Source organism: Chironomus tepperi, unplaced genomic scaffold (genome assembly GCF_022539635.2).
Source record: "Chironomus tepperi strain 1889 unplaced genomic scaffold, CSIRO-AGI_Ctep_v1 contig_376, whole genome shotgun sequence".
Classification (NCBI taxonomy): domain Eukaryota; kingdom Metazoa; phylum Arthropoda; class Insecta; order Diptera; family Chironomidae; genus Chironomus; species Chironomus tepperi.
The window spans coordinates 3147704-3172864 of NW_027226498.1; the positions used below are offsets into that span (position 1 = coordinate 3147704).

Here is a 25161-nt window from a genome sequence, read left to right on the forward strand (position 1 = left end):
TATTTTGTAGGAAGAAGTTCTCCTTAAATGATCGGAGATATTTTGAATTTAGCATGCATTCGTAATATCTTCAAGGTTTAAAGTATAGGAGTGGAAATTTTCCATTTACTGACATTGTGTGTCCTAATTTTATATTTTAAAGTCAATTCAATAACATTTGAATGACTTTTTCAGTAACAAAATCTGTGTTTTTTATAGCTAGATATTTGGTTTCAAAAGTGAGATAGATTTTATTCTGCTGTATAAAATATCAAGAAATAATTTAAACTTATTATAGGTCTGAATTCCACAAGATTGTAAAACTTGCTATAAAATCTCATTTAAAAATGATTAAAGCAACGAAAACTTCAAAAATCTAAAATTTAACACAGATTTCTTAACAAAAATTTCCCAAGACCTTGACAATAACAAAGCAATCATCATCATCACATCGTGTCAAACAATAAAATGCGCTCGATCGTGCGTTGAATTTTAAAGTTCTATGGTAGAGAATACAAAAAAGTTTACTCTCAAAACTAATTTAATTGAAGTTCTTTTTTGTTTATTTTTGTTTCGTTTTTGTTCTTCTAGAAGCTTAAAAGTCATGAACATGGTGCTATGTTATTTTTTGTTGTTTTATTTACGCTTTTTTCTTTAATTTTTTAAAAGTATCTAAGTATTTCTTGCTAGCTTTTTGATGGAACAATTTACGAACACTCGCAAGTGAGTGAGGAATAGCAATAAAATTTTAGAAAGAAAAGTAGAGTGAATGAGTAAGAAAGTTGACGAAAATATAAGGTTTGACGTGCATTTCATGAATATTTTTAGAACGTACCTTCGGAGATAGGATCGGAACAATTGAGTAGTACATCAAATGAAAGGATGGATCTAAAAAATTAAGATTTTTTAATCCAAATCGAAATTAACAATTTTTAAATAATTTTGAAAATCTTCCAATATTTTTTTGCTTATGAAATAAATCAGTCAGTCAAAGTGCATGCAAAACCAACACACAGCTTACATACGAGACAACTTATGTTAAAAAAATGGACCAATTTAATTGTTTTACACTAGAAATAAATGTGTATAAAAACTTTTCATCTCAGTGTTGTGTACGAAAGCGTTAATGCAAAGAAAATAAAATCATTTTGAACAATTCATAAATTTCTGGCGTAATATGGACGAAAGGTTAGAAGAGAGATATGAAAAAATACGTGAAAGGTAAAGCAATTTTATATTGAGATATTTAATTCGATAAAAATCTGTTCCTTTATCTATAGAAAGCTCTGCTTTTCAACCTACATCTTAAAAATAATATAATTTTTTTTATTTGAAATTTCATATTTCTGGATTTAATATAGCAAGTAGCAGTGCTTCGCGTGCCAACGCTTCACAATTGTAATCTTCAAAAGGAAAATCTCAGGTGATGTTCACAATATTATAGTAAATGAATACTAACAGAAAATATTGTATATATATTCATAATAATACTTCGATAGCATGCTAAACGATTGTATATAGACGAAACTTTGCCAGTTTCTTAAATCATGTCTTCTTCTTGCAATTCCTTTGTGATTAAATTTTCATAAAAATTTTTATTACACCTTGAATTCTTGCGTAAATCAGTACAATCAGAGCAATACTATAGGATTTAAATTAGGGACCGGTTCCTCAGTATATACCTTTATCTACATCTACATCCCTAGGGTAAACCTTAGTTTAGACGGCATCTACATCTACCTTGAGTAAAGGTAAGTGCAGGGGAAGGAGCCAAGTTAAGTGATAGGAATACCCGTAGATATTGTAGATTACGGTATACACATTAAACCGACTCAAGAAGTTCAACATCACAATTCAAATACTTAATATTTTCATTCATGGAAAATTAATTTTCAAAGACCGAGAAAAGAAATAAATTTCACTTCCAAACGCATACAGTGGAACATCTGTGGAGTGTTTATATATTATGCTTTTATCGTTAGCAAATCAAAACATAAGTTTTTAATTTTAAGCCATTTAAATGAAAAGTAGAAAGAAGATGGATAATAAAAAGGAAAGATGTGAAGAATTTACTTTTTTTATAATATTTTTCGTTCCATTCTTGTTACTTTGTAATCCATGAAATTAAAGAATATTTCATTACTTGTTCCGTTCTGTAGACTGTATATTAGAATCAATAACAGATGAACATGAAAGAAGGAAAGAAAGAAAGTGAAAAAGTTGGAATGAACTTTTGTTGAAGCAAAACAAGTGAAATGAAGAACGAGAAAGAAATAAAATTGAAAAAAGTTTCACATCAAATATTAATTTCAGACGTAAGGTATACTCGTTGAGTTTAAAAAAATATTTCCGCTGTTTCTTTGGGAATTGAAGCAATGAAGTTGTCTGTGGAAGGGCTTGGAGGGCTTATCCTGAGATTATATTGAAATAATGCTAGTTAATAAATGTAGAAATATTGACGTAGGACAAGCTTAAAATCAAGAAAACGTTTGAAAGGAATTTATGAGGAACTAATTATTTATATGGCAATGTTTTGAAAATTTGACCTCATTGTCTGTTGAGTAATAAAATAAAACTCATAATCAATTTGTCATAATTTTGACAATATCTAAGGAGAATATCACATGCAACAATCATCAATTCCTTTCTAAAAGTCTGTAGTTACAGACCAAATCATAGTGAACCTTACTTCTATTTCAATTCATTTATTCTTTCCCTCATAGCTCTAAACAGTACCAGTAACAAAAAATCGCATACTTAATCTTCGTGTGGTGCTTTGTTAATATACACGTTTTAAGTGTGAGTGACGTCCATCAATCAATCAACATTAAAGAGTAAAGGTAAAGAGCAAAAAAGAGAACTTTTTCGAGAGAGTAAAAACGTAAGATTATTTATAAAAAAAAAGATTTTAATCTAGCATAATTGTGAATGCAAGATGAAGGTTGTAAAGGTAAGGTAAGGTTAGTAAATCGATAAAATGGAGCAAAAATTATAGAATTCGAAATTCTACAAAGAAGAAAATGTAAGTGAGCATTTGAATGTCTAGGACAAGTTGTAAGTAACGAGCTTATAGTGTAATACGATGATGGGTTGTTGTATATAATATCGCGAGTAAACTTTAAAAAGTTCTTAAAATGCACATAACTAAGTATGGTTTGTCGAGGAAAGAAAGAGCATGAAATAAGATACAGGTAACCTTCTCACGATTCACAATCTCAATTTACCACATAATACGATTCGAATTTTTCCTCTCTTCTATTTACTCTATGTATTGTATTTACTGTAAAGGGAAGTGAGTTAGAAAATCACTAGAAGTTTAGTTTTAGACATTTTTATTACTATTTTTATGCTCTAAAATTGCACGGAATATTCAGAACTTATTAATCCACTAAACTCAATGCATGATACATGCACAGAAAAGATTGATGATTTTGCCGACATGAAAATCATCTTTCAAAGTGAATCGCTATTTATTAAATCGGGCACATGATGGAAAGAAGATTTACAGAATTTAAATTATTACTATTTTTAAGAAAAGAAGTGAAATATATTTGAGGATGTCATTGGTGACAAGTTTCTCATTATAAGCTAGATTTATTTATTATTACTGCCATTATTATTTTATTTCTTAATATATTGCGGCAAGTAATGAAAAAAATTATCCACTTTATATCAAGGATATCAAGTTTATATGCACTCATTGACTCACGCTTGGGACGATACTTTGAAAGTGAATTTTAAACTTTTAATCAAATTGAATTATTTTAGTTTTTCACTTGTTTTCAGATATTTGATTTTTTTTTTTATTTAGACAGCATAAATTGGTGCATAGTTGAGATAACTCAAGAAAAAGAGATAAGAGACAATAATTTCATCAGATGACAAAGTCTTCGATTATTTGAGCCACAACGAGATATTTTCAGATTACTATATTTTATACGTATTGACAACGAGCTATTCATAGCATATATGGCCATACTTGTCAGAGAACGTAAATCTCTGCAAAATAAGAGGCAATAAAAATCTTACTATGGTTGGATAAACTGGAAGCATTTTTATGAAAAATGCGTAAAATTTTTACTTGAGGAAACATGTCTATTAATAGTTCTTGTCGGCATGGTTCTCACACCTTACTGATTGATTATATTCAAAATATAGTTTATTTATTTTTAAAACATTAGAAAAATATATTAAAAATTTGTGAAATTGAAGAATGGATGCAAGATTTTATTCAAAGCAAAGGAATAGAAAATAAAAGACAACACTAATTGACTCTATTAACACAAACTTTTGCTGAACACATATATATAATCCTTTATAACTATAACAAAACAATGGAAATCCCTAAAATCGTAAAACTAAAATTCTCATCTTAAAATAACTCATTCATACAAAAACAAGAACCTGTTGACTAAAAATTAATTTAAATTCATGATTATGTAGATTAACAAGTGTGTGTAAGCTATAAATGAGTTGTAATCTTTCAAAATGTAAATAATGGCAATATTTTCTTTCTTTCTTTCATTTATTTTATCAATTAAATCTCGTTTCAATTCGTTGAACTTTTAGGCAAGTAAATTGCATTTATGTAGCATAATTGAAAGAATGCGACCGAGACAGACATTATTCTTCAATTATATCCCTCTTCTTGATATTTTTTTAGCAACAATAATATTGATAATTTGATAAAGAAATGTGAAGAGATGTAGCGGCTACTGAACACAAACATATTCTTATTTCGCGTATGAATTTGCATTTTTTAGAACCATTTCATTGCATGTCTTTAACAATTACAACAACAATTTCGATTTGCTTACATAACAAGATATTAAAAGAATTATATTTTATTCATTCATTCCAGCATTCAGATAGAGTCTGAACATACATACATACGTCTATGCATGCCTGCCTGACTGTGCTTATTAAGTATTTTATATACATTACATTTCTGTATTATATTGTACGTGCCGAGAGGAATCGCGAGAATGATTGTAGTTGTATATAAGTATCTTTTTATTGTTGTTAATGTGGAGGCCTTAGAAGATCTAGTAAACTTCATTATTATTATTTGTAGGTTGGTGTTGTTTTTTTCTCATTCTTTCTTTTTAATTCAATTATTTTTTCCTTCTATTCCTCTCATCTACTCGAGTGATGAAATATTCATTCATTAAATATAAATTCTTTGCATTTATGTCGTACAGAATAGAATTAGATTGAAACAATGTTAAAAGTCACTGATACATATGGTGGGTATGAGATAATTGTATGCTATGGACATTGAAGTTATTCTAAATTGTTCTAAATTTTCCTGAATCAAGATCAGAGCTTAAACACGACTCAAATCATTGTCTTAAAAGAAATTTGAACTCAAATTCGTTGTGCACACCTGAAGCATATAAGATTAAAGACAAAAACCTTCAAATCCAAAACCCCACAGAAAGTATGTAAATATTAAATAAAATTTCAATATTTTTCAATTACTCTAAATACAAAAATATTGAGACTTGATAAGCCTTTGATTCATGTAAAAAATTAGATTTGCATCATTCAATACAAGAAATTGTTAATAACTATTTAAATTTATTGCTGATTTCATACAAGGCTTTACTAACAATGTAATCTGAATAAAATTACAACACTGAACTTCAATTAAAGCTGTTTAGAAGTGGGAATGAGAGAAAAATAATCACATGATCCAAATTATTTAAAAAAAATGTTGAGAATGTACTAACAGTTATTTTATATTTGAACTGTTTGCATCTACAATTAGTTGTTTTTCCCTTTTATAGTTGTTAGACCCTTTCATATAAGTTTTGATCGCTGAAGAGTAAATATCGTTGTTATTAAATTAAATCCGTGAGAAGTCTTTAATTATACTTTAATAAGTATTTTTGATTTACACTCCAACAAAAGAACATTAAAATTATTACTTTGATCCAGAGTTGTCACCTATCAATTTGCTATAAAAGGCAAAAATCTATCACAGGCATTGCCTATTGAAAGGCAAACAAATTGGCCTACTTGTAGGCTTACCTAGTCAAAGACAAAATCTAGACAAAGGCACTGGCAAGCCAAAGGCAATAGTTTTTGCCTTTGCCTAGGCGCTGCCTATAATAGACATGCCTGTGGCTAGGCAAACCTAGCGTAGATTTAGGTAGGTGCCTAGTGTTTTTTGTAAAAATGAGAAAAAATCACGCACCTACTCAAATCTATGCTAGGTTTGCCTAGGCATAGACATGCCTATTATAGGCAGTGCCTAGGCAAAGGCAAATACTATTGCCTTTGGCTAGGCAGTGCCTTTGTCTAGATTTTGTCTTTGACTAGGTAAGCCTACAAGTAGGCAAATTTGTTTGCCTTTCAATAGGTAATGCCTAGACAAAGTCAAAAGCTACCATGATACAGCTAGGCACCTACCCACAGGCACCTATCTGACAACTCTGCTTTGATCACCATTGGAGATGAAATTACTGATAATTAAAATAATTGAGTATGAATGTGAATGAAGTATTCAGAAAATACTCAAAAATATAAATAATAGTAATATTTTTTCTTTTAATTCCAATCTCACGAATGAAATAATTAACATTATGCATAAATCTATCAACAAACTTATCTAAATACACTCTAATTTATACGAGATCCTCATTAAACTGAGATATATATCGATTATTATTATCTAAACATTTCATGTAATTGCCATAACACGAGTGTATCATGTATTAAGTATATTTTCTTCAGAGTTACTTGGCATTACAATGAGGTTGTCCAGGCTCTCTTCCCTCATTTCTTCAGGTGTAAATGATGTAAAAGAAGTTGAATGAAATAAAGGAATGAACTGGAGGAATGAGTTAGATAAGGAGAATTAGGAAGATAAAGGAAAGCATATCAAGGTTCATAAATTATCATACAAGATAAATTATATATCATAGGCTTTTTGATCTTTAGACACTATCGCTTCTATTCACTCTTTCAGTATTTCTCTTCTTTCTTCCGCTGTTGTGTTCTACACTTTGTCTTTCAATTTTTTTTATTCTTGTTTTGTGTGTCTTATGGCTTTGTGTCTTTGTATGAATCTCTTCTTTATTTTGTATATGATCTCATGTACACATACTTGAGTGTGATGATATGAATTAGAACGTGTTGAAAAAGTATTTTTTTTTTGAGAATTCAGAGCGCAATATACTTTGACATCAATGTTAAATGTTGTGCAGATTCAAATGAATTTTTAAATAATAATTTAAGAATCTTCAGAAATTAAATTTTTGAGCTTTAATTATCAAAAGTAATATGTATTTGCCATTCAGTGCAGAATAAAAATATCTAAAAACTCAATGTCAAAATGTCTTGGCAAAACCTCATAATTCACCACAATAAACTATTTACGATGAAAAAGGGCTTTATAATCATTATTAGTAACAACAATGTTATATTTTGCGGCGACATACATAGCTATTGTCTCATGAAAAAGAAAAAATGAATATAAGTGTATACACAAAGAGTCAATGTACAACATAGCTTAATGATATGAAGAGAGCGAATACATGTTATGATTGTTCTATATACACAAAAAATGAGGTATATGATGTCGACAACGTTGATAATGATGTCAAAAGAAGTAGAATAAGAGGAGATGAATACACAAAAAATGATTCACGAAATCGAGGAGATTCCTTCCGCTCTTCGATTATTCCTTTATTTCTTGTTTTTTATTTACTTTTTTGTCTTCCCGCATTTTCAATTCTTCTTTATATTCTCTCCTCGTATTCTTGTTGTTAAGTTTTATTCCTGCGAGTGTGCATTGCCCTCAAAATAAAAGGTTGAAGAAGAATAAAAACGACGTGTGCAGCTCTTTCACTTTCAAATGAATTCCATAATATTATATCGAATGTTACGTATGTACATAAAAGAAGTCAATGGGAAAGAATGAGCTAAAAAAAAGAGGAAATTGCCGAAGCCCATAAAAATATATGTAGCCGCATATACATATCGTCAATATTCGTCCGAATGTGATGGCTTAAAGGAAATAAAAGAACATTAGGTTCCCAAAAAGAGAGAAATAGAAGGAGAATTAATATGAGCGGCGTACACAACACGCAAAACTAACAGAAAAACATAACAAAGTAAATGAAAGAACTAAAGTAGAGTAAAGTAAAGTAAATGGGATAAAGAGCAATGTTTAATAAAATATAAAATAACAGACAGAACTGATATTGAATTACCAATTTAACATTTAAGTACAATAACATCAATTTTTTGGTATGAAAAATCAATAAAGTATAATTTCTTTCTTTTCCGGACTGTCTAGAACAACTGCTGAGTTTTTGATTGTTTTTCGATTGATTGAGATTTTTTGAATGTGAGATTTGTAAACTTCGTGTGAGATTTTATGGCTCCCCAAAATTAATGGAATTTTTAGAGTTTCAAATTTCAAGTTAGAATTGCAGACGCAAATCTGACTAAAATATGCTTCAAAAACATTAAAATTTAGCCAATATTTTTTAATTTAAACTTAAGGTTTGAGGCTAATTTGTCGAGAATCCCTTATCGAACATCACCAATGATCATGAAAAATATTCCATTCATTAAGTTGCCATTGAGTAAATTTTTTATTACGTACAACATATGTCCATCTATAGATATTTGATGAATAGATTCTCACCGATTGCTCATTACGAATTGATAGTTCTCATACCGAGAGTATAAAGAGGAACAAGAAGAGAAGTAAAAAAACGTTTTCTTTTTATATTCCAAACGTGAAAAAATAGAAGCATTTGATGCGCTTTTTACGTAAGCACAATGAAAATTCTTTTTTGTTATTCTATTCAATTCTAAAGAAGAAGGAAAAAAATTAATGAATCTCCAACTAGAAACGATTGTGTAACTGTGTATGTATGTACATCGGTACAATTTAAATGAAAAATATAAAATCTCGCGATGATGATGACGATGAAAAATTTAATTGCTGGTTTCCGTAGGAATCTTTGTGGAGATATGTGAATTTCGAAATATTCATTTCACAAAACAAAGTGAGTTGTGCTGAGTTTTTTGCATTAAACTATTTTGAGGGACATTTCTATAACATCTAATATGTCGTGATTCTATCAAAAAAATTTCTATATAGCAAAATTTGATTTTTTAATGATAAGTATATTCCCACATTTTATGTACACGATATCTAACATGCTTTGTCATTGTCACGTGTCTTGTTTATAGCGAATTATCAGAACCCTGAACATCATACAATGTTAACTTCTTAAGTACTGGTATTGTCAATGAAAAAAAAAATCTTGTTAATTGGAAAGCAAAATTTCGTCACAAAATTATTATTTTATTTCGCTTTCGAACAAATTAGCAATTAAATCAATGCCACGAAAAATAAGATTACATTTTGGAACTCTTATTGATTCTTGTAGTTAATCAAGCAAGAAAAATGCTGCTTTATTGATTATTGTTGTGGCAATTCTTTAACTAGGTGATTTTCAATGGTTTTTGGCTAAATACCTAAACTTTCTATTATGGTTTCTTTCAACTTTTTGTGTTAAAAGCTTTTTGCTTAAGATTATTTTGACGGAGGTGTACTCATTGAATTTGCCCTGTAGCAGACGAAAAGATCAAACTCAAAAGAGTAAGAAAATGCTGATAAGTCCATTCAACTTTGATAATTTCATGCTGTATTGTTTTTCTCCTTCAATTTAAATCTGTGGTGGACAAACTTTTATTTTTCGCGGCACACCTTGGTGGTAAGCCACGACCGAATCCGAAAAAGCCATGCGATTCATGGTATTTTAGAAAAATTTTGGAAGCACACTGGTGTACCCCGGCACACAGTTTGGACAATCAATACTGCTTTAAACCATTGTTTAAATTAGAAAAGACTTGAAAAGGTAATCGATGAAGATTGAAAATTTATAGTTATGTAGACTTTTAGAAAAAGTTTGAATGTAAAATATTAGAATTTTGAGTAAAACGATCGAAAAGAGATTTTTGAAATTTTTTTCGATCGATACAGCTTCAAATCTTAATAACAAAATGTTTGTCTGCTCTAACTAAACATAAATATTCAATCATAATGCTTCCTTTATTAAAAATTTATTTCAAAATTATATCAAAAAAGTATTCAAACCTTCACGATACAACTCAAAATTACACGAATAAGCCATAAAATAATTTGACTACACAAAAAATGCAATATTGTGTGTATATTTTTTTGATAAACCATAGTTACAATACCACATGAAAAATCTATTAATCTATAGGCTTATTTGGAAAACGAAAGCTATTCAATTGCGTAATAAATTTTTTAGAAGTTTTATTGATTTACTTTTTTCTGTTCTTTGAAGCAAGGTAATGAATTTGTAATAAATTAAGTGTTTCATTCATGTAGTTTAATTGAATTTCTTTAATGTATGATGTAGTAACAATCCTAATAATAATTTCAATGAATTTTGATACAATTTGAAACTGGTTTTTATATTAAAGTTTTCATCCAAGCTTAAGGTTCATACTTTACTTCATTTTCTAACTAGGTACTATTTATTTATTACATAACACTATTGGTCGAAAGAAAGAGTTTGGAAGGGGGTTCAAAAAGTCGATCTTCTGTGTTACGTAATAACGACTACAGAAGTAAATAAAAATCATCAGACACTTTCAACAAAAAATAATTAAAAATTCTATCACACATCAAACAATTCCATCAAACGACTTTAAAGTATTTCAAAAACCCATTTTTCATTTATTAATATGAACTGTAATATCAAGATTGCTGAGATTTAATTGATAATTCACACAGACTATAATTAGTGTTAGAAAATTAACGTCATTAATGTTTTGTTGAAAATAAAATGAAGTAAAATGATGACTAAGGTGCAGGTTTTGTATTAAAAATGAAATTGAGACCTATTTTATAGATGAAAAAAGTTTTCGTATCACAGCGAGATGAAAAAATATAATTGCGAGAAGCTGTTAAAAGCGACACATATTTAATGAGGACCGTTTTTTGTGATACGAAAGATGTTGCCACACAGATTACAACTTTTGAGTTGATGTCTTATTATAGCTCTATGAGAGCCTCTATGTCTTATGAATTTTTTGTCCTTCATTAAAAAGTTCTCTCTTTGGTAGACTTAATAACATTAGTAAGCTCCTTAAAATTCATGTTTTAAAGAGATTTAAAAGTTTTTTTTTTATCTAGATATGAATTAGAAGTATTATTAGCTTTGGGCAAGGTGCCGGGATAAATTCTGTGAATTATTTTATCCACAGTATTCTACTTTATCAATAATTATCCATCTGAGAATCGAAATTCCATTCAAATAGTTAGCATTTAATTTTGATTAAATAGACAAAAAAATATCCCAAGTTCTATTATTATTTCCTGTTTATTCAACATTCAATCACATTAATGCTTTGTTGTCATATCAATTTCGATAAAATGGGAATTAGAAAAATTTTCTCATTAAGTTTTGATTTTTCTATTTCCATAGAAATTTAATATGTCGAAGCTTTTAGAATTAATTAAGTTTCGTCTAAGATCTTGGACCTGCATTTTTTATCTGCAGAATTAATATAAAAAATTATTGCAGTTCAATTTAATTAAAATGGAACCAACTTTTATGGGTAAAAAAATAATTATGTTTCAAATAGTTTTAATTAAATTGGAAATTTTATTTAAAAAGTCAGAATCAAACTGGAGAATAAAACTTTATTTTTTGCAAGTAATTATGACGTTTCTGTTAATTCTACCATGACGATTTCCTACAGAATGCTCTATAATAAAATGACTCACATTACAAATTTAATATATACCTAATTGAATACTGAGAGTAATTCGATAGTCAATAAACGTCATATTTATATTCTCTTTTTTGTGATGATTCGATTGGAATTCGAGATATAAGGTCATTGAAGAAATATCAAGATTTATTTTAGAAAGCTTATATATTAAAAGTTTTTTTTTCCTTTTAAATGAACCAGTTTGCAGTTTTGACCAATAGAATAAAATGCTAAGAAATTAATTATTAATCCCTTGTTGTAGTGTCTCTTTAAACAAGATTGAGAATTTCACATCTGACAAATTTAATACAAATTTTCTATCAGAGTTGAGTAAGGAATGAATTTCTATCAATTGGAGGAAATATTTTCTATAAATAATGTCAACTAATACAAAATTTGACATGAAGTCTATTAATTAATTAAATAATCTCCATTAATTTTATATAATAGGTCTCAATTACTGAACTTTAAAATGAATGAACTGAACAAAATAAATTAACATTTTAAAATTATGTCGCATCCGTACAAAAAAGAACATCCGTAAAAGGGCAAACTTAACGTTTAAAGCATCTGTTGACCAGCATTTAGATACAAATTTTTACCGCATTCGCAGAAGGCATACATATAAATTTGTGTGATAAAAAGGGATACTTAAAGTTTTGTCAATATTGCGTTGGTCGCGTTATTCAAAAGTAAAATAAACATAGGATTTTGAAGAATTTGAATTTTTTAAAGATTCAATCCCGAGCGACACAAATAATGAAGGCTCCATATGGCTACCAAATTTTGACTAGGTTCCGTGAAGGAACCTTCTTCATTTGTTTCGCTCGGGTATCATTGATTGCTCATCACACTTTAAGAGTTAGCACATCGATATACTATTGTTCTATTTAACCAGTTTGTATTTTATAAAAATTTTAATCTTTAAAATTGAAATCAACAAAAAAAAATTGAAATTCCATTTATTTTACATTTTTTTGCACTACAGTCCACACACATACGATATATCTACTTTTATTTATTTTTCTAACTCATTTATTTTATGATCAACAGCAAAACAAAAACAGGAAAAAATTCATTCACATGTCTATGTCTCTCGCAAAATAAATTTATATGTAGAATGCACCTGAGTGAAATATTTTATTAGTTATTTTTTCCATTTATCTCCATTCAATCATTGTTTCAGAATTGAAAATTAATATGAACATGAAATGAATATCATCGGAATCGATAGATTCTACAGTAAAACATAACGAATTTATTTGTGCTTCAAAAAATATGTATATCCCATTTTTATTATAATTACAATTTCAATTAAAAAGCAATTCTTCCTCATTTTCCCTCACTCAGCCTTTGTTCTTTTGTGAGAATACGAGGTCTGATTTATCAGTACTGAACAATTTTTATCATATTATTTTTTACGTTATTATTATTGTCAGGCAAAAAGAAGTGAGTCTACATAAAGGCAGACAAGGGACTCGCACAGTACACGAAATTTTTTTTCCTCTTTTTTTCTTTTTTATTTGATCGACAAAAATAAAATGAAAAAGAAAATTTTTATTGGAATAAACTTTAGGTGTCAAATGAATAAAATGCGAGGTTGTTTGCACTTTAATAAATACAAATGGGATTTTAATGGGCTTATGGGAAAAAGATAAGCTTTTTATTGAAATTTGAGATGAAAATTAAGGATTTTAAAGTGTTTTTTGATTTTATAAGTTTTTTCTGCGTAGTTAAGAAGTTGCAATTCTGCGTATTTAAAATACAGGAAATGCAGGCCCGAGTAATAATTCGAGACAGTTTATAAGGCAGCAAAAATGAAGAAAGATGAAAGAAAGAAATAAAGCTCAGAAATCGGAAATTAATTTTATATTGAAGTCGAGCAGACAGAAAAAAGGAAAAAGTTTTTCAATACATATTTTTTTATAACAGATTTCATTGCACCTTTAGCTATGTTTCATAAGTTTCAATATCATTTCTTCAGCTATGAACAATTTCTCTTCAATTTGAGGTAAATATCTCTTAAACATTTTCCATTTCGTTGAGTTTCAAATAAAAAAGAAACAACCGATTTTTCTATGATTTTTTAAACAATGTTAAAAAAGTAAAGGAAAAAAATCAACAATTTGGCATGACATGTAGGAAAATTAAATTTGAAAAGAAAAAGCTCAATTGACTTTTTATATTTTAATAAATTTATTGCTGTCAACATTGTTTTTTGTATGAAATTTGAGTGGTCAAAAATACCTTAGAACTAGTTATCAACTGGGTATTAACCAGTTATAACGTTTTTCTGTCAACACGGGAAATTTTAGATAGAAGTTTGAAGGATTGTGTAAAAACTAAAATTAGCTTTGCTGAAATTCTTTTAAAATTTCAGTGAATTATTGTAAATATTTTGTAAATCAAATTTATAATTTCCAACTTGAATTGTCCACAGAAATACCAATAAATTACTAAATTTAGCACGAGAAAAATTAGGTATTTGAAACTAATGTTACATCATAATATTCAAACAAATAATTTTCTTTTGATTTATATCAATAATTTGCCACAAAATGTCATCTAATCTACATCACACAATTTCTGTCTGTATGATTAATAAATTTAATAGACCTTAGCCTTTAATCAATGATTTTCAAATCATTAAAAATAGCAATTTATTTTTGACGCGTAGAAAAATTATTAAAAATATCAATTTTCTCAATAACATCCACATTATTAAAAAGATATGTATACATTACGTGTATGAATATAGAATTACTTTATTTTCGGTTGAAAAGCTCTCTTCCTTATTTTTGTTTTAAGTATAAATGAATTCCTTCGGCATTCAAATGATGCGATTTGTTGTTGGAAAAATAATAATTTAATTTTTATGACTCCAACACACAAACTGGCTGCTGCTATTTTGCTTATTTTTCAGAAGGCTTAGCGTAAATTTATCTCCACACTGTGTATGAAATGTTTGTTGTTGTATCAGCAATGATTTTTTTTTTATTTTGTTTCATGTATTTTATACCACTGAATTTTTGAATAATTATTTTACAAAAACTTTGTTGTTTTAATTTTTTTTCCTCTCGTAGCAAATTTTGTCTTTAATAATGTATGTATATATGGAATAATGGATGCAATCTAAAGCCACAGCAAAAAATATATAATTCAATTTTTTTTCTTATTTAATTTTTTTATACGTCGTTTATGAAAAAATTATAATTATTTTTTTTTTCACATTCAGTGAGAAAAACTTCAATAATAATATGCAAATGATTAATTATTTTAGAAAATACACCTTTTTGTTTCTTTTTTTTTTATATGTACGAAACTTATTTTTTTTATATAGGCTGAATTATTATACAATTGTTATTTTATGTATATTTCTAACACAGCAATAATGAATCGTAATTCTTTCTTTTCTCTTACTCTTTACACCACGAAATACATCCAATAATTTTCAAAACGCGATGGTTCGTTTAATTCCGCAAAATTAACTTCCTTTTTCTTAACTTTTTTTTTGTCTTAAAACCACTTTTTTTATTTTACGAAAAAATAATCAAAATTGATTTTTTTGAATACACACAATTTAACTTTTTTTATTTGGTTGATTAATTAATAATAGATTAAGATCTTTTATTTTTATATCAATGAAAAATTCTTTATGTTTTACAATTTGCGAGCAATCTTCACGACGGCCAGCAAAGAACTAAACTTCTGCGATCGAGTAAAAATTTACAATTGAAGTGAATGACTAGAAAAATAATTGCGAATGAGAGAACTGTATACTTTTTGAGATATGTTGAGAGTAAATTTTATAGAGAGAGTCTATATGATGAGAGTCTAAATAATTGAGTGGCAATGATTGTTAAGTGAAAAAGAGAATGAAATGATGATGAGAGCCATTGATGAAAAAAATCGAATGTAAGGAAAGAAGAGGAAGGATATTTCGGAGGAAGAAGCAATCAATTGTCATAGAAGCCGTACAATTTTTCCGGATATTGAGTAAATTTTGAGAAATCTGATTGATTTTGGAACATAATGAATTAATCTCGACTAGAAAAAAGCATTAGAATTAGTCATCAGTTAGACATTGACCTGTCTATGTATGACTTATATTTGTCCATTTTGGAAGGTGTCAGTAACAATTAGGTTCTTTTGTATGCAATTTTAATTTAAATGTATACATTTCTAATTCCATGATAAAATTAAGGTTTTGGCTAAGTACCGCTGGCCTATAGTTTTGAACGAACCCTAGAAATAATCTTTACCGGAATTACTATATTTTATTCATAGAACCTGCTTATTTTTAATTTAAGAGCAGCAATAAATTCTTAACCTTCTGTGAGCTAGTTTATCGACAGGTGTAATGAAAATGCAAGGATACACTTGTGCCGCTTGCCAACAGTTTCAAATATTTAGTGACATGACATTAGAAGAATTAACACATGCAATTGAGAACCTCTCGCTTGTGAGAAATTATCAAACAAACAAAACAAAGTTATTCAGAAAATTGAGAGAATTTCTCACAAAACAAAAATTCTCTCTCAACACAAAACACAACAGAAGACATCTAACAGAACAAAATCGTTCATACATGCAAGAATATTCATTAGTATGTGTATGTAATGTCTCATTACTTTTTCATTCACATGTTTCGAGTTATAAAGGTAATACACAAGTCAGCACACTGGAAAAATGTAATTCTCTTCCACCTTTACATTTCCACCTTGTTTTGTACATTTGTATAAGTAAATCGATTAAACAAGACACAAGAAATATGTTATAATAGAAGTAAAAGAAAAGGAAGATATTAAATTTGCTGTTTCAAGAGACTTACTACCGCTTTATATATATTTTCACTGAGAGCGACTCATGCAACATTGAAATCAGAGAATGAGGGAAATTTTTGTAATAAAATAAAATTTTACACAGGTAGGAAGGAAAAATTTTCATCTTTATACGGTTAAAATTAAATATGTATAGAAGTGATGCATTTTACAACAGCAGGAACCACTACAGTGTATGTAACGTTTGCAAGTCAAGAACATAAAATTATTACATTATATCGCTGTGTTTAAATGTATATACGTATATTCCACCTGTGCATGCTATCTGCCTTCACTATTAGGGTTGCAGCTGTACGATCATTTCTCGATTGTTAATATAAGGAATAAGATGGGAAATTTTGAATGTTAGAAGGAGTGGATAGTGCGCATTTTTTTTAAAGAATGAAGAATAGCTTCGAAAGTCAATTATTATGTATGACAGTTGTCAGGCAGCACTAGTTCTATTTTTCAATTTTCACAAACAGACATTGATATTCGGCTAAATGAGCGTGAGTATATTCAATCAATATGATTGAACATTCATGAGCATGCCCCTTGTCTACTCGGGTTTGTCACTTCTATTTTTCCAAAAATTACTAATATGCACAATTTCATTACCTCAGCTATAGTTGTTATGACTTTATTTGAGAATCCGACTGTATTGGAGTCGGAGTCCAGCTAACTCTGACCTCAACTGTGACAAAATGATAACGGATCTACAATTTTTATTTGATCGGTAAAAGGAAGCACTCATAAATTGGATAACTTTTCAATAAAATATAAAAAAAATGATGCACACGTTGCGGTTGGTCAGCAAAGACGTAAAAAGCGGGTGCATAAAGAAAATTAAATTTCTTTCTTTCTTTTTTTATCCTCATAACTTTTCTTTTGCCCTTTATAATCTTCCTTCCTTTAAAAAAACGTCGAATGCAATCTTTCGAGATGAATTTATATATATTCATCGCCATTGGCTATACTACCGTTTTTCCTCATGTCTATCAAATATTAACTTCCAACTACCTTTATTTTTCTATCAAGTGCAGCAACATTGACTGTACCTTTATGGCAATAAATTTTCATTTGCATCTCATATTTATATACTTCAGAAAAAAAACTTTACATTGATTCATGAATATTTAAGTCTCGAGCAAAAGCATCAGGCATGAAGACGGCAAGCAAACTGCATTGTAATATAAAAACAGTACTGATAGAAGAATAGAGAGCAGATAGCTTAATGGGATATGTTGAAGGAAGAATGCAGGTTTAATTTTTTTTTGAGAAGGTTTGAAAAGACAGCCCGCATAAAATATTCAAAATTGCAAGTGCACATTATGCAAATTTAAACAACGTTTGCTCGACGCTTAGTTGCTGGTCTTGAAATAGGATAAAAAATACATTGGGAGAGAGAAAAAAAATTCTTCTGAGAGTCTTGGAGAATCAATGATTGTTAATGATGACTGAGAGAAGAGAAAATGTCTCATTACAAATATCAAATAGTAGATTGTGTTTCTTCGCCATGCCTTCTTGAGATTTAAATCTGTTTGATTTGAATAATTAACAAGTTGAAGAGGATTTTCTTATATCATTCTGTGTGAATATTTCATGGTATTCAGTCCCGCAAAAAGAAATTATTTCGGATTAATCCAAGAATATTCTCGTTCTAATGATAATAGACATTTTTTGTATGCTACTGTATCGTTTTCCACCCACACTCAATATAATTTGTTGTTCTCAATTGACAATTTAATTCGTGGTCTGTCGTATTATTTTATCGAAGCACATGTAGCGGACTAGTAAGAATAAGTAAGTGTATGTTATAAATTAATTATATACAAGGAACAAAATTTTACTTTTGTTCTGTATATTTTTGACGTGATGTCGCAACAGAAGCACAAATTGTTCAATTGCCCACTGCATTTAATATCCTAATTATTTTAATGAACTTAAATGAAACTGTAATGTCTTGTGGGGTATTTCAAATTATAGACCAACAAAAAACATCACAGCATATCAAAATGTTGGTATTGTAAAAATAAACTAAGATTGTGATTAAAGAACTGACCGAAGCATTCTTAGGTTCCCAACTTTAAAAAAAGAATCCCTCAGAAATTCCTTAGCTGAACTAAGGAGACCTAAAGTTCATAATGAGGAGGACAGAACCACTTCTTTCATGTTATTACAGCTTTTAGCTTTTAAAGACAGGGTCCGCTTATCCACTACATATGATTCGAAAAAGTACAAGTTAAAAAGTTCCCGTGTCGAATCTCGAAGCCATGATTGCAATAATTAGATAATAAGGTACCAAAGTACTAAATCATTTGGATACAGAGCCAAATTGTTTCATACAATGTCATATATGATGATTCTTCAAATAAATTCTTAATTTAGATTTAAATGAATAATGTATTAAGCCCAAATAAAATGACTTTTACTTAATTTTCTAGACATTTTCAACATGTAAACTGTTTTAAAACCTTATTTTGTCTGAATGATGTCACTTGATGACATTTTGTGATATTTAAAGAAAGAAGAAGACACACAGGTCAAAGTTTGTAGGCGTAAATTGCAAAATCATTTGAGAAAAATGATTACATTTTTATATCCAAATCAGCAAAGAAAAAGGCAAAAAAAAGGTTTCTCGTCTAGTAAATTTACTTGCATGCCCATAATAACACACATCCTTCGAATCCCAATTTTTTTATTCGTTTTCACGAATGAATTCATTTTTTTGTATTTTTTTCGACTTCTTGTTTATTTCGATGTTTCAGGCATAAAAATTCTTAGATTATGTACATGCGCTGAATTTTTTGTTTTTTTCTTCTCTTCCTTTACTTTCATTTATTTTCTTCCTTCCTCAAAAATTCCCTGTTTCCTTCTCGTACAAAAAAATAATGTTTCTTCTCGTATGTCAGCTGTGTGAATGTATATCAAAGTGCCTCAAAATAAGGTGTGTATTCTTTATTAAGGGAATCAAAATGTTGAAATTATGGAGCCAATTTTTGTTTCTTTTTTCTCTCTGCTCATTTCATCGCCGCTTCTTCAATTTCTTTTTGACCTTCAACTGTTTTGTAAAATTTTATTTTTGTGTATTTTTAGAGACGGAATGAACTTTTCGGATTTTGTTTTAATACTGACTGACTCCATTCAGCATACAAATTTGTTCTCATGTTGATGGGGTGGCTGATTAGAATATATTATCATAGTCTGTTGAAATTTTTATTAGGCTCATTTGAGCTAAATTAAATTTCAATCTGCTTCCTTTTTTCTCAGAGTTACAAATTCAATCTTGATCTCAGTATGTTGATTCAGTTTTATTGAAGTAAATTAGTTTTGAGTAACGAAATTTTTTATCGTGATTCCTATCCCGGCAGGCACACTACGTTGAAATGACTGAAAATCCAGCCACAGCCCGATTATATCAATCAAGCCTCGGATCAGTGTCATGCTGGTCTGGTTTGCATTTTGTGCCGTTTCTTAAATTTTTCTGAGTTATAATAAGAAAATTCAAGAATTTAGGTGCAATCTAAACTGCTAATAAATAATTATTGTTTTCAAGATATTTTCTAGAGCATTAAAGGTAATATCGATTTGTGAGGTTGAATCATGATTTAGTTTTTAGAAGATTTTGTAGCTCACGAAAGTAGTTTAGGGGAGTTTTACGTGTTAAAGTTCCATGATAGGAATATTTACCTTATCTTTAATTGGCAAACACGAAACTTTAACTATTTATTGGAAAAATGGATGAATTGATCATTAGTGGCTAACATCTGTACATGTTTCTTTCAAAAATTCATGTGCAACTTTAAATTTTATTCTAGATCTATTGTCTTTTATTTATCGGATTTATCCATAACTAACAGGCTCTTTAGCATGCATATATTCAAATTGTATATCTACATATTGATAAATATTGTAAATATAAAATTATGAAATACATAAATTATATCTCACTTAAGTTAATAACTAAACTTTCTCTCAAAATATATAAACACAAGAACTTATCTTCATTCCCACGACGGGAAAGCTTTATCTGAATAAAGGAAAAAAATCTCATAGATACAATCATGACAAGGAAGTGAAAAGACAATAACGTAAGCTCACAAAATAATTCTCATGCGAGCTTTCAGGATGGTTAATGGTATTAGATTTTTTTTATTTGAAGGCAGACAATAATCATTTGTTATCATCTAAAAAGCGAATGAGAGGAAGCAAAGCGAGAGGGCAAAAATGGAGCAAAAATAAATTTGGAAAAATCTTTTTTTATGAATTACAAAATCAGTCAGTGCTGTTGCAGTACATCGAAACTGTTCGTTAGGATATTAAGGAACAATTTGTAATGGAAAGAAAAAAGCTGATTCCCTTATAAGGATTCATAAAAAATGTTTTGATTATCGATTATACAACCGGGGAATTAGGGAACCGAAATTTACCAAATGTCAAGTGTGCGACTTCTTGTGGTACTCTCTAATATCGCTTTATATACCGTTGGCGAATAAGCAGTATAAGGACGTTAAAGGATATATTAAAAGCCTATTCAAAACACCTTGTGTGAAGGGTGGCAGCCTCTTAATCGGACTAGGAATGTTAAGGCTGGATACTTTTTAAATCAACTTGAACAAATAACGCAATTTAAGGTAAACAGGACGGGACTAACAGTGAAGATCCAACACATACAACAATATACATGCAACCATCATCAACCTAAGTAGAATCAGCAACAAATCTTTCTTAGGGATGGAAATAAAAAATTTGAATCGAAGCAAAATGGACTGTAAAGTGTATCTGCATAACAATTTTATTTTTCTCGCATTTTTTATGCTGTACGAGGAATGGCAAAGTACTGGAAAAGCAGCGAATGATAAAGTGAAATATTTGCTGAACGAAAATTTTCTTTTCGGCGCAAAAAAATAATAAAAATAGCTGTACTTATCAATACAACGACGAAGGTGCATGTCAAGTAGCGAGGGTAATCGCCATAAATTATCGATAGGAAATTTCCTAAAATAAGGTGACTTTGAATAAACCGAATAAATCATAGTTTCTTCCACATTTTTTCTTCTTTTTTTGACAGTACAGTCATCGTAGTTGTCGTCGTTGAGTTTATTTCATGTCGTACCTGATTCAAGTTTGAATTCCTCTCATAATAAAATATAATAATAACAATAATGAAACGACCTCATCGTCATAGCAACTGATAAATAATAACACATCGCGTTCCCATACTCACACTTCAACCAACCACCAACATCGTCATTGCCTTTACTTTTTCTTCTCTTTCTCATCTAATACATATGACTGAAGTAGAAATGTACATATAAATAAAAAAATATGCCATATATAACTATAGACATGCTACCGGGCGGAAAAATAAGTAGGATAAACGTGAACTATTGTGGATAAAAAGCATATTTAAATGGTTCGTCGGCCATTTGGCCAAAGAATTTTATTTTTTAGTATGCTTGTCCTTGTAAAAGAATTCCTGGATTGGACGTGTAGGAAAGGACTTTAAAGACCTTAACATTCCAAATTGGCATAAGTTCTCGCACGATATTGTCGACGTTAGACATTCTCTCCGCGAGACAATAAATGGCCCCCGAACAAGATCTTTTGTAAGTATGCTTGTTCATGATTTAACTGTTAATAATACTTAAACGTCGAACATAAGAAAAACTGAAATTAGTTACTCAATTTCTCAATCACAAATGCTTTTAGAGGAGAAAATAAAGTAGAAGACAATTTAGTGGCAATTTGAATAGAATAATAGATAGTCATGGAATATAATAATAGGCACATACATTTGACTTGAAATCATGCTCCAAATGCCATAATGGTAATTTTCAATGTGCGTATATGCTTTTTTCCTGACTCTTTCGCATCGTTGTTAGCGTATGAATAAAATAGAATATAAATATGAAGGAAAGTTCTTGAACATGAACAATAGGAGCTGAGTAAGGCATAAAGAATTTTTTTTTTCCATTTTTCTCCATGAAAATTTTATTAGAAATGAATATTTCTACTTTTTTATTCTTACCTCCTTTAAATTGTGTACGGTGAGAAGGAATGAGAGGAGAAAAGAATCAGCAGTTAACCCTTTTATGAAAATTGGATCGCATCGGCATCACATCTAGAATTTATAAGAAGCTATTGAGGAGGAATTAGAGGATGAGAGGAACATGAAAAGAACAAGCAGGAGGAGGATGAGAAAAGTGAAAATGAATAATGGAATGCTATTGATTTTGGCATTAGATATTTATGTAGATCTAACACACTTAAAATTCTTCATATTTGTATCCATAAATATCATACAAATATACTTTTAAGCAATTATCAGAAATTAGGATAATTGAAAACAATTTTATGATGATTCAAACTTAAATTCAATGATTAATCACTTCCTTACAATTAAATTGTCATTGACTTTGAAAATATCATCATTTATCATTGTGCTAATTTTCATTAAATATTTAACACTACAAGCACGGCATAATGACAGCTATCAAATTAAAGAGATTTACGTCATTTTTGGCCTCGTCCTAGGTGAGAAAATGGTAACATTAATATACTTCTTGTCTGTGGCCATCTAAGCAATTATGTTGAACTCAATATTGTCCTCATATATTTGGACAAACTTTGCTCAATAGCCAGCCTCATCGAAATATTATAGGATAAACAGAGACAAAAAGCTTTTACTTGAAAATGAGCTTAATTTCCTTAAAGTTAATTAAATATTTTTTTTTTTCAATTTATTGCATTATGTATCAAATTTATTAAGTTAGTTTGGAACAGAAATATGATTAATTTTTAGAAAATTTAATGGACATTAGGTCTTAATGGGCCAATTTTTTGTCATGCTATGATGGAAATCGGCGATATTTTTTGATGAATATGAAAAGAAAATTCTGAAAAACTTTTATACGACCATGATTGTTGAGAAGGTGTGTCATTCATAAATTGAAGGACGATTTCTAATTTTATTTGGTAACAAAATACTGCATAATTTGAAGTTTGTTGAAAATCAGTTTTTGTCATTTTATCTAAAAATCATTCATTTTAACTAGAATTAACGCAATTTATTAAGGGTATGTGTTCATCCAGGGTAAACGCATAGAAAAAGTGACAGTTATTTTTGTACGGTTCTACAAGAATTTGTACTGTTTTTAGCATTTGAAATTTGAAAAAAAAATTAACGGCAAAAACATCAAATTTTTAATGTTAATATTAATTGATATTTGCTGAATTAATCAAGTAAATTGATAATATTTCTGCAAGTTATCAACTAATTATCGATAAAAACTGAAATTTATGCTTTAAATTCAAAAATATATTATTTTTTTGTGAAAATTTCTAACGGTTTTTCAAATTTCAAACATAAGTGCTAAAAGCAGGACACTGCTAAAATATGAATGCTAAAAGCAGGACACTATCCGTTTACCCTGGGTGTTCATAAAAGCTGCTTTTACCAACAGAAGACAAAAGGAGTTTAAGTTATTAATAATCATTTTATAAGAAATTTTGAAAGGAAAGAGGAACATTAAATCTAAAATTCTTTACTCATTTTTTCCCTTAATTTAAATGATGTGAAGTAAGAAATAAGTGCACAAAGTTAAAAAAAAGGAAACAAAAAGAAAAACTTTGAAAATGAAAATTTTGTTCATGCCTCGCCATAAAAAATTGATTTATATGAAAAAGCTTTTAACTCGCAACATGCAATGAGAAAAACCTACAAAAATTGTGGCATATGGAATAAAACCATATAATTTACTATTAAAGAGCATGAGAATGAAAGAGATATCGTCAGAATAGATGTATGACATTAACTCTTACAAATATCCACGTATGTTCGTTAGAAAATTATAAACACACGCCATAGAGAATTTAAAATGTTTTCACACACAAAAAGAATGTCACGACGCAAAGGGTTTATATTTTATGCTTATGACTGTTTTTTTACGAATGTAATGTGAAGTTTGTCTCATTAAAATTATCCAAACAACTACAAAAGAAGACAAGGATGGATGATGAAGATGAAGAAATAAAGGGTGAAAAGAACCTTTCTCATCATCATCCATGTATGTTGGTAAATAAATAAATGTCTTCATATCTTCTATTGTTTTATTATACTCATTAACCTGGTACTAAATGTCCTGAGGTGAATTTTGAGACGAATTTTAAAAGGTTGTAAGGGAATTTAAGAGTATTTTGTTCAATGTCGAAGTGGCTCGGTGGAGGAATGATTTAGTATTTTGGTACCTTATTAATATAAAACCGGCCCTCCATCGTGAGTTCGAAACTCAACAGGAGTAATTTGCCTTCATAACTTTAAACTGGCTGCTAATTATAAGAAAATGAAAATCTGACGAAATTGTTCCTATAGTTGAAACTTTCTTTTCTTTTTTCTTAATTATATTTGTTTTAACATATTTTTTATGTGTGTATATATACAAAAAATGAATGAATAAAACACAATGAACTAGCTTAAGAACAATGAAGTGAGGCACAAGATTATAATGTAAATATGTGACTTCAAGCTAAGCAATTATAATCCCTTTTGATGCCCAGATTTTCTTCTATTTTTCATATACATATG

General features: G+C 29.0%; 1 protein-coding gene across 1 annotated transcript in view; it reads right to left on the reverse strand.

The window, feature by feature from the left end:
• Positions 1 to 14878, reverse strand: part of cpo (couch potato) — a 75967-nt gene extending 61089 nt beyond the window's left edge. Inside the window, exons 1-2 of the mRNA XM_070647148.1 lie at positions 14519 to 14878; positions 815 to 867 (exon numbers count right to left, since the gene is read on the reverse strand). Of these exons, the coding sequence (XP_070503249.1) occupies positions 815 to 850 (36 nt within the window). The 5' untranslated portion in view covers positions 851 to 867; positions 14519 to 14878. The remainder of the gene's footprint in view (positions 1 to 814; positions 868 to 14518) is intronic.
• Positions 14879 to 25161: the final 10283 nt, after the last annotated feature.